The sequence below is a fragment of the Phalangium opilio genome, unplaced genomic scaffold, assembly GCF_054372755.1.
Source record: "Phalangium opilio isolate 3A_F unplaced genomic scaffold, DU_Popi_V2 ptg000002l_1, whole genome shotgun sequence".
In the NCBI taxonomy this organism is placed as follows: Eukaryota; Metazoa; Arthropoda; class Arachnida; order Opiliones; family Phalangiidae; genus Phalangium; species Phalangium opilio.
In genome coordinates this window covers 349993-367444 of record NW_028324144.1, presented here as the reverse complement: position 1 = coordinate 367444, position 17452 = coordinate 349993, and the positions used below count along the sequence as shown (strand labels likewise).

Here is a 17452-nt window from a genome sequence, read left to right as displayed (position 1 = left end):
GTGACCTATTATAAAATACTCTCTCACTTTTTTGTTTTAGCTGCTCAGGAATATAAATTATTACGACGACTTTTTAATTATTTCGAAGGATTATCCACGCTTAACATCCCTTTCTTTGCCAATTTCGCTTTCTACACACGTAAAAAACCAGCGGGAATTTAGGCTTAACAATTGGCCTTAAAACTATAGGATTCCGAAAGATAAATAGGCTTAAGTGCTTAACAGACGCGATTCAAAAGTAGGCTTAGCGACTACCATTAAATGTAGGCTTAGAGATTCAAAAGTAGGCTTAGCGACTAGTATTAAATGAAAAGTAGGCTTAGAGATTCAAAAGTAGGCTTAGCGACTAGTATTAAATGAAAAGTAGGCTTAGAGATTCAAAAGTAGGCTTAGCGACTAGTATTAAATGAAAAGTAGGCTTAGAGATTCAAAAGTAGGCTTAGCGACTAGTATTAAATGAAAAGTAGGCTTAGAGATTCAAAAGTAGGCTTAGCGACTAGTATTAAATGAAAAGTAGGCTTAGAGATTCAAAAGTAGGCTTAGCGACTAGTATTAAATGAAAAGTAGGCTTAGAGATTCAAAAGTAGGCTTAGCGACTAGTATTAAATGAAAAGTAGGCTTAGAGATTCAAAAGTAGGCTTAGCGACTAGTATTAAATGAAAAGTAGGCTTAGAGATTCAAAAGTAGGCTTAGCGACTAGCATTAAATGAAAAGTAGGCTTAGAGATTCGAAGGTAGGCTTAGCGACTAGTATTAAAAGAAAAGTAGGCTTAGAGATTCAAAAGTAGGCTTAGCGACAAGTATTAAATGATGAAACAGATTACTCACGAGTCCAGTTGGTTTTCCGGCCACTTTGACGACGCTGGCTTTCTTTTCTCTCTTCATTTCTTGCACCTTCTTTTTGGCCAACTCCACACTAAACCAATCAATGAACGTCCATTTGTTAAGAGTTAACAAAAACAAGCTGGCAACAAAAGGCATAAGGCTTACTCCTCTTTGACTTTCCTCTCGAGTTCTTTCTTCCACAACTTTTTAAAATCGCTACAAAACGGAACCCAAGGCGTAAAGAACTCTTTGGGCCATTCATTCTCGTTGTTTGATTTGGCTTTCCAACTAAAGAACGCTTTAACCTTCATAAACCTTCGAGTAGACGCAAAAAACATGACGTCACTCCAATATAAAGATCAGAGTAATTATTAAATTGAATTACTTCGATTTCGTTTCGGCCAAGTTTTCCTCCTGTTCTTTTTGTTCTGCGTTGGCCTTTTTCAGGAACTCCTCCATCTTGTCCCGAAAAGGTTGTTGGTGTTCTTCGTCGGATAATTCCAGGACCTTTTTGACTTTGGCTTCGCAACCCTTTACTTGTACTTGAAGTTTCTTCAAGTCATTGGCCACGTCCTCAAAGTTGACCATCGTCGCTTTGTCAACTTCCAACGGTTCGGGTAAGGGAAACTTGGCGTTGTCCAAATTTTCCTCTTGTTGGAATTTGCGAACGTAGGTTTGTACGATGTAATGAAGTAACGTCACGGAATTATCCTTGCTCTTGACGTCCTTCAGTTTACCCAGAATCTCCAGTCCGAAGCCATCCGCTTGACCGCGACTTCTGTTACCCGCGTTCATGTAATTGCCCAACGCCAAGATAATACCGAAGACCTTTTTAACGCTATCTCCCGTCATAACAAACTGAAATCGGATTACGGGCGGTTGGTCAGCAAAATGACCGACTTTGGAAGGTCAGAACGGGGAAAAACTTGGAGGGAATGATAGACCGGACTGTCCCCTATCCGAGGGTACTAATTACGGGCAGTTGGTCAGCAAAATGACCGACTTTGGAGGGTCAGAACGGGGAAAAACTTGAAGGGTGTAGGCGGGAATGTCCCCTATCCAAGGGTACTAATTACGGGCAGTTGGTCATTGCTGACCGACTTTGGAAGGTCAGAACGGGGAAAAACTTGGGAGGGAATCGTAGGCGAGACTGTCCCCTATCCAAGGGTACTAATTACGCGCGTCTACACCAACCAGAGCAGGAGTAGTTAAAGATAAGACACCTACCTCGCAAATGACTTTCAAGTTATTCAATTTGTTTTCGATTCCACTTATGGTTTCGGCGAAATTAGACTGAAACATGATACAAGTAACGCGGTCCGCGAATTCCGGAATTTGCGATATATCGTAAAGAAACCTCGATTAAAACAAATCGATTAATTACTAGGCCTAACACCACTAACGAACAAAGCCGACAAACCACAAGTACACTTACTGTTCCGGTTTGTCGAGTGGGACTTCGGAATTTTTTTCAACGTAACTTTTGATCATTTGAAGTTCATCGGGCGTGGCTCTCTATAGAGGGGTTAAGAAGACCGCGCTCAAGAATGCGTAAGAATAGAAGGGGGTAAGCTATATAAGAATTGGTAGGGTACGAACCACTTCGTAAATTTGTTGTAAGGCGTCTAAGTTGACGACGGACGTGTCAAAATTGTAAACGGCGTTCTCGATTTCCGTGATAATGGATCGTTCCGATTGACTAGTGGAATCGAGACGCAAATTTGGCGAATTGATAAAGATTCCCAGGTTTTGAGATCGTTTTTGGTCTAACAGTTTAGCCACCTTGACAAGCCAATAATCGGGCCTTAATTTTAATCCGGATTAAACTTAAATAAAATAAACTAAACACTAACTTCTTTCGTTTTGGACTGTTTTTTAGCTACGGGTTTTTTCTCGGTTATTTGACGCGAAAATAAAGTTTTAAATTCGTCCAAATCATCCGGCATCGTTTCGTCTAGTTCAACCCAAAGCGATTCCGAAGTTCTATTAAATCGGGAGTTAATTAACCTTTAGGTGACCCCTTTACGGTATAGTCTCCGAGAGGCTAAGCCGCTCAGAGACTAGAAACTAAGGGAAAATAATGTCGTACGTTTCAACTGTTGACGGAACTTGAATTCGCGTCCAAAATAAGGGTTTGATATCTTTGACGGCTTCTAATAACGGTTTACGCGCTGTAATTGGTTAAAATTAAGCCATTTAAGTACTTAAGTCATTTAGACGCTAACGTAGGGTTTCCACGGGAATTCTTAAATTCAATATTCACGCGTTTCTCCCTAAGATTCACCCTGACGCTCATTTTCAAAATCCCAGACTATTATCGAATTTATTTTTCTCAAGTTCAATTTAAAATTTGAAACTAAAGATTTTTTAACCATTTTCTCTTACGAAAAGACAATAAATAAATGAATTGTGGTAAGGCCGAAGCCCCCTTAAGATTTTGCCCGCCTTAATTACTAAAACAATGGGCTGGGAAAGAAAGAACCCTCGACTTAATGAAGCTTATCAAGATATTAAAAATACACCGCCAGCACCGCGCCTTCCTAATTAATTATAACCCAACAATGTGTTCGATGATAACGATTTTAAAAGCGATAAATTTATAGGCCTATTATTATTTGCGACACGTTTCGCTTCGGGCTCTCCAGAGCTAAGCCAGCCAAAAAAACCTTCATTTCAACATAAGTTCATAAGATATGTTCCATCCATAAGTTTGTAATGTCTGGTTGGTAACTTAGAAACTGGAGCTTGTTGTAATTTTGAAGTGAGTGAGTGAGGTAGGTCATAGATTCAGGGTAAAGCGAGGGGGGCCTGCAGTGAGTGAGGCGCTGCTGTCAAATTTGGGCTTAGTAATGCAGACTAAATAGGAGTGCCTAGATGGAACTTGGTCCTGCATGCAAAATTAATTAACCACCACCGAGCGTACTTAGGACTTCAATTTACTCGCTTCCGTCGTTCTCCTTCTCGAACTAGTTATCTCGAGTACTGTAAGTCTCCCAGTAGCATTGCGAACTAGTATAGGTAGTGTTATACTTATAGAAGGAACATATCACTTATAAACTTATGATTTCAATGATAAGACAGAGAGGGGAACTTTTTTGTGAAATTCTAAGATGTATACGATAAACAGATTTCTATCCTCTGACAAAGTTTAACTTCTAACTGAAAAAATTCAAGTCGGGTCCGATCTAACTACGGGAATCTACACGAACAACTGACTGGGTTGGGTTTTACCACTGGGGTTTATATACACCGCTACGGCATTCCCAACTATCTCGGATCTAAATTGTATAGTTAAAATACCTCCGGCGTAAGCTCCGTACCAGCCTCCCACTGGAGGAGCCGGTAGAGGATTGGGCCCGGCAGCCGTACCTGTGGGTTGCGCGGGTAGAGGTGGCGGAAGTGGACCACAACCGGAAAATCCAGCCGTCGGACCAGGTGGAGGCGGTGGTGGAGGACAGCCAAAACCAGGTGCTAGTCCCGAACCGGGCATCGGTGGAGGAGGAGGAGGACCACCCATGCCGGGCATTGGAGGAGGAGGAGGTGGACCACCCATGCCGGGCATTGGAGGAGGAGGAGGTGGACCACCCATGCCGGGCATTGGAGGAGGAGGAGGTGGACCACCCATGCCGGGCATTGGAGGAGGAGGAGGTGGACCACCCATGCCGGGCATTGGAGGAGGAGGAGGTGGACCACCCATTCCAGGCATCGGGGGAGGGGGCGGAATCATTCCGGGCATTGGAGGTGGTGGAGGTGGACCACCCATTCCGGGCATTGGGGGTGGAGGTGGAATATTGCTCCCAGGCATCGGAGGAGGGGGTGGTATCATTGAAGGCATCGGAGGAGGAGGTGGAATGTTGCTCGCAGGCATTGGGGGTGGAGGTGGAATCATTCCAGGCATTGGGGGAGGGGGTGGTGGTGGTGGAGGTACAGTAGCCGGAAGAGGTGCAGTAGGAGGCGAGGTAGTTGCGGCTGGCGAAGAAGTCCATGGGTCTGTTTGCGTTCCAACTGCCGCCGCCGCGATGATTTCCTCCGCTTTCTCCGCAATTTCTTCCTCAGTTTGAATGGCTATTTCGACAAGGACCAACTCTGGTTTAACAATGGTCTGGCATTCTCGAGTACACGACGGCACCGATTCAGTTTGCGTGCAAGTAGCGACGATTTCCGGTTTGGATTTCAGATTTTCGAAACTCAACTGTCGGGCCACTTCAAAAGGCCTCGAAACTTTGGTGGTGGTAATGGTGGCGGCGTTTTCATCAGTGGAATCGTCATCCGTGGCACGTCTAGTCAATTCTTCGATGCTAGCCAATGTTTGATATTTTTCGACCTCCCTTTCCAAGTCAACCACCTTCCGTTTAAGCTCCGTTAAAAGCGACTCCTGGTTCCCCTTAATTCCTTTCACGGCTTCGTCTTGCTCGCTTTGAACTTGACGTAAAGTTTGTCGATGTTCTTTCCGTAAACCCATGATAAACCTCTGAAATTCTAACGAGATAAACCAAGCGGTTCCCTTGTCAACGTCCCCAGAGTACCGTCCGTAACTGCCGAGTAACTACAAAAGTTAAAACTGACCAGCCTCGGTGTAGCGTAATCCGGATTTGGCATCCTCTTCGGAACAAGGCGGAGGCCAAGCTGACAGGGACAACTTTCCCGGCATCGAAGTCGGCGTACAGGAACTTATCTCCGAGTGCGTCCAATAATACATTAAGTCGGGCTATTCCGAAACACGGACAAAGAAACACTTCGTTAATGGACCTGGCTACACCTTTGACGTCTCTAAAACGCGTCACTGAAAGAAAACACGCATTGGTCGCGTTTGACAGCACCCGTTTAATACGGTTCAAAAGGAGGTAATTACATTCGGATTAAACTAAGATTTAGATTAAACGTTAAACAAATTGACGGAAATAAAGTGGATAAGATTTTATGGGAAATCTAAGAAATCTTGAATTTAAATAACAACGTAGGAACAAAACAGAAAATGAAGGGGGACAAATATTAAGGCATGATTAACCAACCTAAACAAATAAGTTTGAAAAAAAGATATTCTCAACGAAGCTGAACTTGAAACTCTTTAAATTATCCAAGGTTTTTTGACTTTCAAAGTAATTTTCTTAAAAACAAAACGACTTCTTTTGTCTAAAATAAAATTCCCTTTCACGGCGCGAAATCATTGGTCGAAGTAAAAGGGATAAAAAGCACCAAAAGGGTTCTTGGATTCAAGTTCGACTTACCCTAAATAGATTTTCGAGGGGAGCATTTTCGTCCTCAATTTGTCTGACGACACCAGCGGCCAAAAAATAAGTACAGATTTGAGCGAGAATGATTTTCAGATCTCTTTTCTTCATGCTCTTACGAATGTAATGTTCATCGGGGAAGGCCGAATACAGCCAATTTAAAAGCATTTGACCTGCGTCGCGAAAATCATTAAATCTCCGGGATAACCCGGCTCCCGATTGATTGATTGAACAAGAAGGGTCAATAGTTCAACCGAGCGTACCAATGATCTAAAGAACTATATTACCTACACTTCCGAACTTTACAATGATCTAAGGAACTATATATTACCTACACTTCCGAACTTTACAATGATCTAAGGAACTATATATTACCTACACTTCCGAACTTTACAATCATCTAAGGAACTATGATATTACCTACACTTCCGAACTTTACAATGATCTAAGGAACTATGATATTACCTACACTTCCGAACTTTACAATCATCTAAGGAACTATGATATTACCTACACTTCCGAACTTTACAATCATCTAAGGAACTATGATATTACCTACACTTCCGAACTTTACAATCATCTAAGGAACTATGATATTACCTACACTTCCGAACTTTACAATCATCTAAGGAACTATGATATTACCTACACTTCCGAACTTTACAATCATCTAAGGAACTATATATTACCTACACTTCCGAACTTTACAATGATCTAAGGAACTATGATATTACCTACACTTCCGAACTTTACAATCATCTAAGGAACTATGATATTACCTACACTTCCGAACTTTACAATCATCTAAGGAACTATGATATTACCTACACTTCCGAACTTTACAATCATCTAAGGAACTATATATTACCTACACTTCCGAACTTTACAATGATCTAAGGAACTATGATATTACCTACACTTCCGAACTTTACAATCATCTAAGGAACTATATATTACCTACACTTCCGAACTTTACAATGATCTAAGGAACTATGATATTACCTACACTTCCGAACTTTACAATCATCTAAGGAACTATGATATTACCTACACTTCCGAACTTTACAATGATCTAAGGAACTATATATTACCTACACTGAAATAGAAATAGTTTAAGTAGAAATAAAAGACGGAGGTGTCAAGTGGTGGGACGATTATTAAGTTAGAAAAAGACGCCTTCTTAACTAAAGGCGACCCCCTGTTAAGATAGCTATAACCAGCGCGTATGTCGGCCGGGCCAGGTACCCTTCTTGCAAAACCATTAAGTGATTTTTAACGAACCTTCAAACTTTTCGTAGAGACTAAAATCCAACTTTTCGGGTACAACTTTAGGTCTTTTGACGCTCGATTCGATGGTGGCTTTGTCCAATGTCAAGGAAGCGACTTTACGTAGGACATTACCGTCTAAAGGCGGTACGTCACCGTAGGAAGAATGTCTTCGTACCGAGGGTCTCGGTTCCGATTGACACGCCGAAGTATTCGTTATGTCCGACTCGGCGCGATCGCGTTTAGTCGAGGGGGTACTAAATTTATGCGGGGCTAGCACCACTTTCTTATGCTGCGTCACCGTGAAGGGTGAAGACGGGATACTACCGCCACCGGAAGACAAGTCCCCGGTGGATCCTCGAGGACTTTCGGCGATAACTTCTTGGGAGACTGTCCTAGCACCATTAGAGCAACCGAATTGATTCGAATTCGAATCGCTTTCGCTATTGTAACGCGTTCTCCTGGATAAAGGATGGTAGATATTTGACGTATCTGACGCGTCAGGGGTGACCGGACACGATTTTGTCGTGGTGGTTGACCGACGGGGTGGTGTCCTGGATAATTCTTCCGTCGAATTTGGGGGAGAAGAAGTCGTGGATAGGCTGCGAAATGGAGATATGGTCAAAAAATTCAATTGAAAACCGCACGTACAGTAGTTACGGGAGTACGACTTCTTCAGAGCGGCTAAGACATTTACGGGACACATTTTAACCGTGTTGATGCTTCCCGAATAGTGGGGGTGGTAGGGGGAGGAAGGCTATGACGCAATCGTACCCCCGTAATGGCGTGTTTTTCCAATTGAACTTTTCGGTAACCCACCTATTATTACTACACGTGACGTAATTATTATTTCCGGCGTAACTCGAACTATAGGTTGTTTTTGACAAGTGTTCATCCAGGATGACCGTAATATCACTCAAACTGCCCGCTTGGGAACTTTCCAGAGTTCTGGATTCTTCGGGTAAAGTCACGTCAGACACCGAGTCTTCGTCGACGTATTTCTCGGAAGCCACCTCATCGGGCGTCGGTAGGTGACTAACAGTATCGACGTACATACTCGAAATGGAACTCTCGGGACTGGGCGACCGCTCGCTGCCCGTTAAAGTCGTTCTGTTATTAGGCGTGGTCGCGTTTGTTGTTGTCGTCTGTCGTTTCTGTCGCGTTTGTAAACTGTCTCTGGATGAACCGCTAGATTGGTTATCGTTAACGGCCAGTCGACTAGGGACGACCGGTTCATTTTTCTTCTTAGCTCCGGGAGATTTGTCTCCGCGACCCAACCTGAACCGTCCGGGGCTTCCCTGAGATTTGGTAAGGCCACCACCATCTAGATTCTTCTCCTGTACGTGACCTTTGTGCTTTTTATCACCCTGTTGACTGCTCAAGTTACCCATATCGTCAAGTATGAAAGGTGCGTTCCGGGTTTCCGTGGAATATCCTAAAGAAGGACTACATGTTTCCGTCTCGATGTCCGATTGTTTCGCGGCGTCACGGTGAACTGAAGATGACGATGAAGAAACGAGGAGCGGCGGCGAGTTATACGTCGTAGGTTGGCTGGCCGCGAAATCGATCGAGTCGCGTGGAACAACGTTGTTGTTCCCTAATTCTTCTTCGGCTTCTCTTCTGGAAGGCGTGTCTTTTCCGGTAGAGTTGTTAAGGCCGTTGCCCTTAGCAACCGATGCTAGTAATAATAATCCATCGCGCGTCGGCGCTCTCGTGTGGGTACTACCATTACCATTACGATGATTATCCCCGTTAAAAACACCATCGCGGCAGCCACCGAAATTTCGTTTACATTTTTCGCGGTATTCAAGGTCGTGAACGCCTAGGATTTCTTTAAATTCTTCGCTTTTACAATCTTCGGATTTATCATTAAAATTCCCGTCGGTTAGAATAGACGATATCGTCGCGATCTCCCTATCAGAAATGGCCGGAATTTCGTGGCGCCAAAAGTATAGGTCCGAGAACGCGTCCGTGTCGTCGTGTTCAAATCCGAGCGTGATTTGGTCATGGCGTATTTTGCGATTATTATTATTGTTATTATTTTGGTCGGGGTTATCGAGTTTTAACCCCCCGTTAATGTTCATATCGTTTTGTACCAGTAAGTTTTCCATATCGCGAGTTTTACTGTTCAGGTCAAAGTATAATTGGTTATATTTTTTACATTGAGAATTATTTCTCTGTCGAATTCTTGAATTTCTTCCTAAAAAACCGTTGGTATATATATATTTTTTTTTGTTTTATGGAGGTTTTTAACGCCAGTCTTATCAAAAAATATTAAGGTTTTATCGCGTAGTTAAGGGGATTAATCGTTAAATAGTTCCGCGCCTTTTTTGGGAGGGAACACGTGGGTTACGAGCGTAGAGATACTAAACTGCGCCCGCCTATGGATGAAGCAAACTCGATATGCATTTTTAATTTGCTATTTATCTAGGTTTTAAAATTATACATAAATGAAAGACTGGTTGCGACTATCGCTTTAAGCATGATATGACGTAATTTGAAAGATAATTTATAGAGTAATGGCACCTACTTGCCTTTGACTGTATTAAGCTCTATGGGTAGTTAACACGGAGTGCCACTACTCTATAAGAAAACGCAAACTTCCTCGCAAACCCATATTGATTATAATATTGCAAAAAATAATTGTAGCGTTAATTCGTAACCCACAATCATTATAACCTGCATAATATAAGCTATCTCGTAAGTTTATACTGAACCAGTTTGAAAAAAAAAAACGAAAAGCAATGGCTTAAAGTCGTAGAATTTGTAAATATAACCTTCCTCTACTGGTTACGTAATACTCTTTGGTTCTGGTTGGGTGAAAGGGGGTGTGTACTAATATTTTGGTAGCAGGAACTACCCACCGTTGGTTTTATTTTACTCGCAATCCCGATTTCCCGTTACATAAATCGCCAAAAATTTAATAATAAAACTCACCAATTACGCTCCAACGTCGAAAGAAACGCGCAAATTAATTTAAATCCCTGCTAAGATCACAGTCGCGGCACTTAGTCTTAACCCTTGGTCTTATCAGCTGTCATCTTTGTTGTCAAAAAGTTCACACTTACTCTGGTCCTCCTATAATCCTATTACGAATCTCATTCATTCATTAGCCGAGGCTTAATCGTCACACAACACAGCACTACACGACACCACACGACCCGTTAGGTTAAAAAACTGCGTTCACTTTCGTTTAAAATAGTTAAAATTACACTGAGGTTTTAATAAGCGATATTAAAAGCTCATACTAATTATATAAATTGGCGTTAATTTTTTTTCAAAACAAAGAAATTTCGTTTTTACAACGCGTTACGGTTCTGACGGACGAAACAAAAACAGGATCAACAAGTTACATTACGAGTTTTTATTAATTTTCCCCTCCCCCATTTAACCCCCTCGCACCCGTCCCATGTGGGAAATAGGGGGGCGAAAAGTTCAAACCGGACTTTAAACCCGAAGCCAAGAGAGAGAGAAAAGCTAGAGACGCCATCTATTGATGAAAATAATAAAGCGCCAAATTTGAGTTTTTTGACGGCACGCTGTGATGCAGCTATATTCCCGCCAATATTAAACGCACGTGGACCTTATTTCCCGCCAATATTAAACGCACGTGGAACTCATTTCCCGCCAATATTAAACGCACGTGGAACTTACTTCCCGCCATTTTTAAACGCACGTGGCGCAAATTTTTCCGTTTTTAACGCAAATTTAATTATTTCTAGCTAAGCTTTAACAAAGTTTAGCATTTTAAACTCTTAAAATAGCATTCTTTATTTATTTATTTTACATTGACGAAGTTTTCATAACACTTTTTTGTTTTGTAACAGAGAAAATTCTTAACTTGTAAAGAATAATTGTAATCCCGGCTGAAAACTGTTCTTGTTGTTAAAAATCACGTTTAATACGGAAAAATAAAAATGAAAAATATTATTATTTTAAATAAAAATGTTGACAAAGAAAAGAACGTGTTTAACAAAAAAGAGAGTGAATTTTCTCTCTTTTCAGGATCTGTTGTGAATTTTCAAACGAAATTTGGCCACGAGTGAAATGTGGTCGGAAGATTGGGCGGCATTGGGAAGCCCCCCGACGGAATCAGAGTCGTAATACGATAGCAATCGATAGGTTCCCAATAAGGTCAAGGGGTCGTTTGAACTAGTCTTTTTGGGGCTGGGGCTGCTGCTTTGATCTCTCTTATTTTTAGAGGAACACTTTTTCGAGTTGGAGTAAAAGATATAATCAACGGTGCAACGCGCTTTTGTATGTTGAGTCGTGATAAAAGGGACTCCGTTTGAATCGCGGTGTTCGTACGCGGACAACAAGTTCAAATTATGACGTAATTGACCCGCTTGGTCGCTGGAACTGGGCCGAATCTCAGTGCTAAATTAATTACCATAATTGTAAGCCTAATTACCTAAGGACTAACGATCTAAAAACGGAACGGACGCGTTATTACTTACTCAATTTCGCACTTGGTCACTTCCCTATCTTTGGTGATATCGTGATACTGACTTCCGGAGGTGATTCCCAAAGGGGCCAATTGAAACTCGTCGTAACCCATCTTCCGTCCTCGACTGACGCCCTCCGTTTGACCCGAGATGTCGCCGATTTGTAATCCGCAATAATTCAAATGTCCCTTTGTAACGAACTTGTATAAAGGCGAATAAGGTTCGCTGTTCATGTCCCCGCATAAAATTGTCGGGTTATAACAGGGTCGACCAGAATTAGAGGAAGTTCTCTTAAAAGATACTTTGTCCAGTTCCGCCAATAAGATCTGTAATTGAGCCAGCTTGATATCTCCGCGTCTACGTAAAGGTCAAGCGAAAGGTTAAAAAATTACCACGGTGGTAAAAACCGGCTCACATCTTACCTGGGATTGAAGAGAAGATGTGTGGTGGCCACGCACAATTTGGGGTCATCTTCTTTATCGCAAATTTCTCCATTTTCCAAAATGGGTCTGAAGACGGCGATCAAGGCGACGTTGTCTCTATCTAATAACCTAACGCTGGGTTGATTAAATTCTATTGTTTTGTAGGATTCTAAATGAAAGGTCGAACGGCGATAGAAAATTGCGCATCCGTCGTTCTTATCGCCCGTTCTCTTTTTGTAAACGCTCTCGAAACCTAATTTGGACATTTCGGGTTTAAAAAAGCCCTCGTAATGATTTTGTTGCATCTCTTGAAGACATAAAATCTAAGAAATTAACATGATTTATTCAATACATCGCGCACCTGGACGCAGCAAAGGTTTTTTCGCAACTTCAACTTACATCAGAGTCTGATTGAATCATTTCTTTAAGTAAATTAGCGCTACGGTATTCCCAATTGAGAACGCGGTCGTCGCAGTGATAATACAAATAGCTATTCTGTTCTAATAATTCTTGGGCCAGAATATTGTACGACATTAATTTAAAGTCCAGTTTTTTGTGGTGAGCACCCGAACTACTAGATTGGGTGCTCGGAGAAGATTCGTTTTTCAAACCAGTCGATGTCATATCCCAAACTCTAACGCGTTCCAGTATGGCATTCAACCATTCTAAAAACGTAAACGTTTACAGTTTTTACTGTAATCCGTGGTTCGTGGTCTAATTAAAAACACCCAAAACAATTACCAGATTTCTTTTGCAAGTAATAAACATTTGGATCGACAAATCCACTTCCGTCGTAAATGGCGACGCTGCTGGGGTCCAAAGACAAACTGGAACTGGAACCGGAAGTCGAGCTTCCGCCGGCGGCCATCATGGAATAAGGGTTCGTGGCCATGGATTGAACAACGCTGTACGCCGAAACTTTGTTGGGATCAAAGTTTGCTACAGTTTCTTCCGTGGTTTTTGATTTCTTGACAAGCGTCTTATCTTCGACGTCGGAGTTACGAAGTTCAACTTGGTTTCTTTTATAAGAACTCGAATTGGAGTGTTCCTCTTCATGTTCGTTCAAGAGATTATTTTCATCTTTCATGTCCAAAAGCAGTCGACTTTGATTCTGAGAAAGACAATGTCCTGGCTGCGTTAGAGTGGCTTGACCGCTGTAGGGTTTTTCCAAAATGACCAGTATCTTTCGTCGTACGACCGATTGTTCGAAAGATGCCCGTCCCGATGGTAACAAACTATGCAACGAGCTGGTTGTCGTTGTCGTGGTCGAATTGCGCCGCCAAAACTTGAACAACTCGTGCAGTTTAAAAGAACGCGTTGACCACAGCATTCTTTATTTTTCGGGGGTTCGGGGGGGGGGAAGGGGCCAAGAAGGTTTTAACAGAAACCAAAGATTCAGAGGATAGAAAAAAGATTTGCCAGAAAAAGATTTAAGCTCGGAGAAAACTCGAGAGATTATTAAATTTTCCGTTCGGGTTTCGAACTAAACTACGTTCATTTATCGAGCGGGTTACTTTAACTAAACTAAATCAACTAAAACGCAAACTCAACGTAAGTTAAATAAATTAAAACGGTAACTATATCTACTTTAAACAAAATTCGGCGAATTTATATTAGTCAAGAGAAATGATAAATAATTAAAATCATGCCGCGGTAAGATGATGTTAATAAATATCCCTACCGAACTCGGAAGATCAAAGAGTTGATTAAAGTGAAGTTTTGGGGAATTTCCATTATTCTTTATTGATCTTCTATATTATAGGAATATTGCCAATACCAAAATAGACTGAAAGAAGAAGCGACCGAAGCCATCCCTTTGCGCTCAATTAAGCGATAGTGGAGGAGCGGGATAGCGCATTTTACAAATCGGAAAGAAATAAGAAAAATTTCCCAGAGAAGTTAAAACAACCACGATTAATTTTTTTTAAATTTTGAAATGTCCTGTAAAAAAATGGACCGCGTTTAGACTCGAAATAGAGACAGAGAAAGAGAGAGAGTGAGAGAATAATAATAAGGGAGGACAGTCAGGACAGACTGGGTGGGAAAGGAGAAGACACAGTTAACTTTCGTCGTGCCCTTTTAATTGTAAAACAATACAACGAGCATTATCAGAAAATGTCAATTCCCAAAATATATATTTGGCAAAGATAAACTAAAGTTTGCGGCTATCTATCCCTATCTATCGGGTCCTTGATTTGACTGTACCCGTACATTTTTCCCCCATCTAAATTAGATATTGCATATTGTTTGGAAACATTTAGGTTGTTTGACTTCAAATGATAACTGATAAAAATTACCCACCCCTATAGTGTTTGCTTTACTTCTGGTATTAATTGATTTGGCAGGGCCCCCACAGGTTCTATAATATCCTATATTTTTAAAACTGTCCTATAATATCCTATATTTTTAAAACTGTCCTATAATATCCTATATTTTTAAAACTGTCCTATAATATCCTATATTTTTAAAACTGTCCTATAAAATTCTATAATTTTGAACTTTGCGTTCATTTTAAGCAACCCATCGGTTAAACCAGGACTCTGGTCTAAAATATATCATAAAATGGGGATGGTTTCCTTAGTATTGTAGCTACCTTGTTAAAAATAGCTCGGTATATGGGGGGAAAACAGGACTACAGCATACTCAAAGGATATCCCCGTATCTCTAGTAGAACCAGAGTTACGAGCCTCCAAAGTATAGTCTAACGCTATTCCTATGGAGGGGGGTTGTTTGTTTACGTTTTGGTTAATTACTCGGCCCCTGTTTGGCGTAGCCCTAAGTTTTTAGTGTGGTTGGATGGGGGACAAATTGGACTATAACATACTCAAAGGACATCCCCGTATCTCTAGTAGAACCAGAGTTACGAGCCTCCAAAGTGTATTGTTAAAAATCAAAAGTAACCTAATAACAATAAGTGAGACAAAAAATAAGTTGACGACGATATTGAGGTATCCTCAAATTTAAAGTATCCTTGGATGGGGAGCAAAGAGGACTATAACATACTCAAAGGACATCCCCGTATCTCTAGTAGAACAAGAGTTACGAGCCTCCAAAGTTTAGTGTTGAAAATCATAAGTAACATAATAACAATAAGTGAGACGATATCATGTTGACGAACATTTTGCTCAATTACTCGTCACCTGCTTGTCTTAATTCCAAGTCTTTAGTATGGTTGGATGGGGGACAAATTGGACTATAACATACTCAAAGGACATCCCTATATGTCTACTAGAACCAGAGTTACGAGCCTCCAAAGTTGGGTCAAATGCTTTTCCTATGGAGGGGTTTGATTGTTTACGTTTTGCTTAATTACTCGGTCCCTGTTTGTCGTAGCCCTATGTTCTTAGTATGGTTGGATGGGGGACAAATTGGACTATAACATACTCAAAGGACATCCCTATATGTCTACTAGAACCAGAGTTACGAGCCTCCAAAGTTGGGTCAAATGCTTTTCCTATGGAGGGGTTTGTTTGTTCACGTTTTGCTTAATTACTCGGTCCCTGTTTGTCGTAGCCCTAAGTTTATAGTATGGTTGGATGGGGGACAAATTGGACTATAACATACTCAAAGGACATCCCCGTATCTCTAGTAGAACCAGAGTTATGAGCCTATGGACGGTATGTTTTTGAACATTTCGCTTAATTACCCCCCCCCCCCCGTTTGCGGTACTGGTTCTTTAATAATATTTTAGTGTCCATATAATCCTATAATTCTGGAAAACCGTCCTATTAAACCCTATAATTCTGGAAAACCGTCCTATTAAACCCTATAATTCTGGAAAACCGTCCTATAAAACCCTATATTTCCATCAAAAAAAACCTATAATTCCTATAAATATCTTCGAAATTTGGCTGGGGGGCCCTGCAATGATTGGTCTATTGAAACAGTTGCTGACTAACCCCAAAAATTCCCCTGATTTCAATGAATTTTACAAAAAATTATAAATTTCCCTTAGTTTTTAGTTAATAACTTCCAATGAACCCTGTTCGTTCAGTTTGATTTTCATTATAGTAAAAGAAAGAAAGAAAGAACAGACCCCACTGATAAGATTAACCATTTAATCTCAAGAATTGAATTTCTATCTTGAAATAAACTTTTTTCATGCCACGAGTTTTTCTTATATTTTTAAATTTGACATCGGTGGCCGCGTCACCAATGCACTATATATTACGAAATACAAACACAGTGTTGCGCAATATTGTCCTTTCCATTTTCTATACAATGTTACAACCTTAAAATGATCAAACTTTCAAAGACTGGCACGGTGGCACCTTAACAACTATAAAGTTGATTCATTTATTTGTTGGTGCAGGTCTGAAGGCCCATATGGCCTATTGACCACCACTATAACAAAGTATTTACAAAAATATACAGTGTGTTGTACTGGAAGATAGTTTATTATTTTTTTTGTTTTTTAAGGTTGTAACAATTTATAGCTAACAAGTTGAAAGTCATCGGCCAAGGCTTAAAAAACCAAACTCGAAAGTCGAAAGCGGCCACATTTGTTACGAAAATCCCCAAAATATAACAAAATAAAGTACACAGTACCAGAATCAATCCACAGAGACGTTCTTATTTATCTTTACAAGTTGTAATCCAATATTTAACTTCTTTTGCACGATTAAACACTGAAATTCAACTACATTCGTACCACGGCACCGACGAACTCAAACTAGACCGGAGATTCGAGTTTCAACCTTGACCCCTATTCCATTTTAGTCACGTGATCGGTGGTAATCGTAATTGCCGTCTGCTATAATTAAGTTAGTGTGACATTCCTAAGCGTGAAACCGATTCACAGCGAAATACTAATTAAAATGTCGATTATAAGGAAAGCTATCGATAAAGTCAAGTTTTTATATTTTACGTATGAACTAGAAACGGCGTTATACATGTTAGAACCATGGGAGAAACGTCTATTCAGTATCCTTTAAAAATTGAAGCCAAGGCTTAAAAAGTCGTGTGTTTTGTGGGTGGGGCATGCTTCCCCCCCCCAAATCCGCAATACGAATGATATTATATAATTATCTTAATTTACTTAACTTTAACCAACCAGATACCGTTCTATTAACGTTTGTGGCCATGTCTACTTACACGACTTACGTTTTCCTTCCAAGATATACTTACAGCGTGTTAAATTACTTTGATATTGTTTGAAACATTGTCACCCCTAATGGCGCATTTTTTCTACTAAGGGGGGGGGGCAAAAACCAATCAAAATGTTCCCCCCGAGTTGAACCAAAGACTAAATAAATAAATAAATT

The 17452-nt window shown here is 40.8% G+C and overlaps 2 protein-coding genes across 6 annotated transcripts; both read right to left on the bottom strand.

The window, feature by feature from the left end:
• Position 1: 1 nt before the first annotated feature.
• Positions 2-10974, bottom strand: capu (formin protein cappuccino). 4 transcript variants are annotated; one of them, XM_089867298.1, is made up of 16 exons: positions 10259-10972; positions 8141-9521; positions 7337-7923; positions 6053-6228; positions 5391-5532; positions 4509-5303; positions 4125-4400; positions 2914-2995; positions 2678-2807; positions 2424-2606; positions 2260-2339; positions 2052-2181; positions 1210-1682; positions 990-1139; positions 828-915; positions 2-131 (listed from the first exon to the last, which is right to left on the bottom strand). In XM_089867298.1, exons 2-16 carry the CDS (start codon positions 9430-9432, stop codon positions 78-80), a joined length of 4638 nt encoding a protein of 1545 aa, XP_089723424.1. In that variant the 5' UTR covers positions 9433-9521; positions 10259-10972; the 3' UTR covers positions 2-77. The 4 variants fall into 4 exon arrangements, with proteins under 4 accessions (XP_089723424.1, XP_089723425.1, XP_089723423.1 ...); XM_089867299.1 differs by having other exon boundaries at positions 4125-4364; XM_089867297.1 differs by having other exon boundaries at positions 4194-5303; positions 10259-10974.
• A 92-nt stretch (positions 10975-11066) lies between these two features.
• angel (protein) lies at positions 11067-17127 on the bottom strand. 2 transcript variants are annotated; one of them, XM_089867313.1, is made up of 6 exons: positions 16737-17127; positions 12930-14264; positions 12588-12853; positions 12189-12511; positions 11779-12123; positions 11067-11698 (listed from the first exon to the last, which is right to left on the bottom strand). In XM_089867313.1, exons 2-6 carry the CDS (start codon positions 13516-13518, stop codon positions 11323-11325), a joined length of 1899 nt encoding a protein of 632 aa, XP_089723439.1. In that variant the 5' UTR covers positions 13519-14264; positions 16737-17127; the 3' UTR covers positions 11067-11322. The 2 variants fall into 2 exon arrangements, with proteins under 2 accessions (XP_089723439.1, XP_089723440.1); XM_089867314.1 differs by having other exon boundaries at positions 12930-13299.
• Positions 17128-17452: the final 325 nt, after the last annotated feature.

Bases quoted from the DNA above. Each gene is read 5' to 3' on its own strand.
- capu (XM_089867296.1), bottom strand. From the start codon at position 9,432: ATGGAAAACTTACTGGTACAAAACGATATGAACATTAACGGGGGGTTA. The intron at 1,683-2,051 runs GTAGGTGTCTTA...ATCCGATTTCAG, and splicing joins ACTTGAAAGTCATTTGCGAG to TTTGTTATGACGGGAGATAG. The intron at 132-827 runs GTGAGTAATCTG...TTACGTGTGTAG, and splicing joins CCGGAAAACCAACTGGACTC to AAAGCGAAATTGGCAAAGAA.
- angel (XM_089867313.1), bottom strand. From the start codon at position 13,518: ATGCTGTGGTCAACGCGTTCTTTTAAACTGCACGAGTTGTTCAAGTTT. The intron at 12,854-12,929 runs GTAATTGTTTTG...TTACGTTTTTAG, and splicing joins TTACTTGCAAAAGAAATCTG to AATGGTTGAATGCCATACTG. The intron at 12,124-12,188 runs GTAAGATGTGAG...ACCTTTACGTAG, and splicing joins CATCTTCTCTTCAATCCCAG to ACGCGGAGATATCAAGCTGG.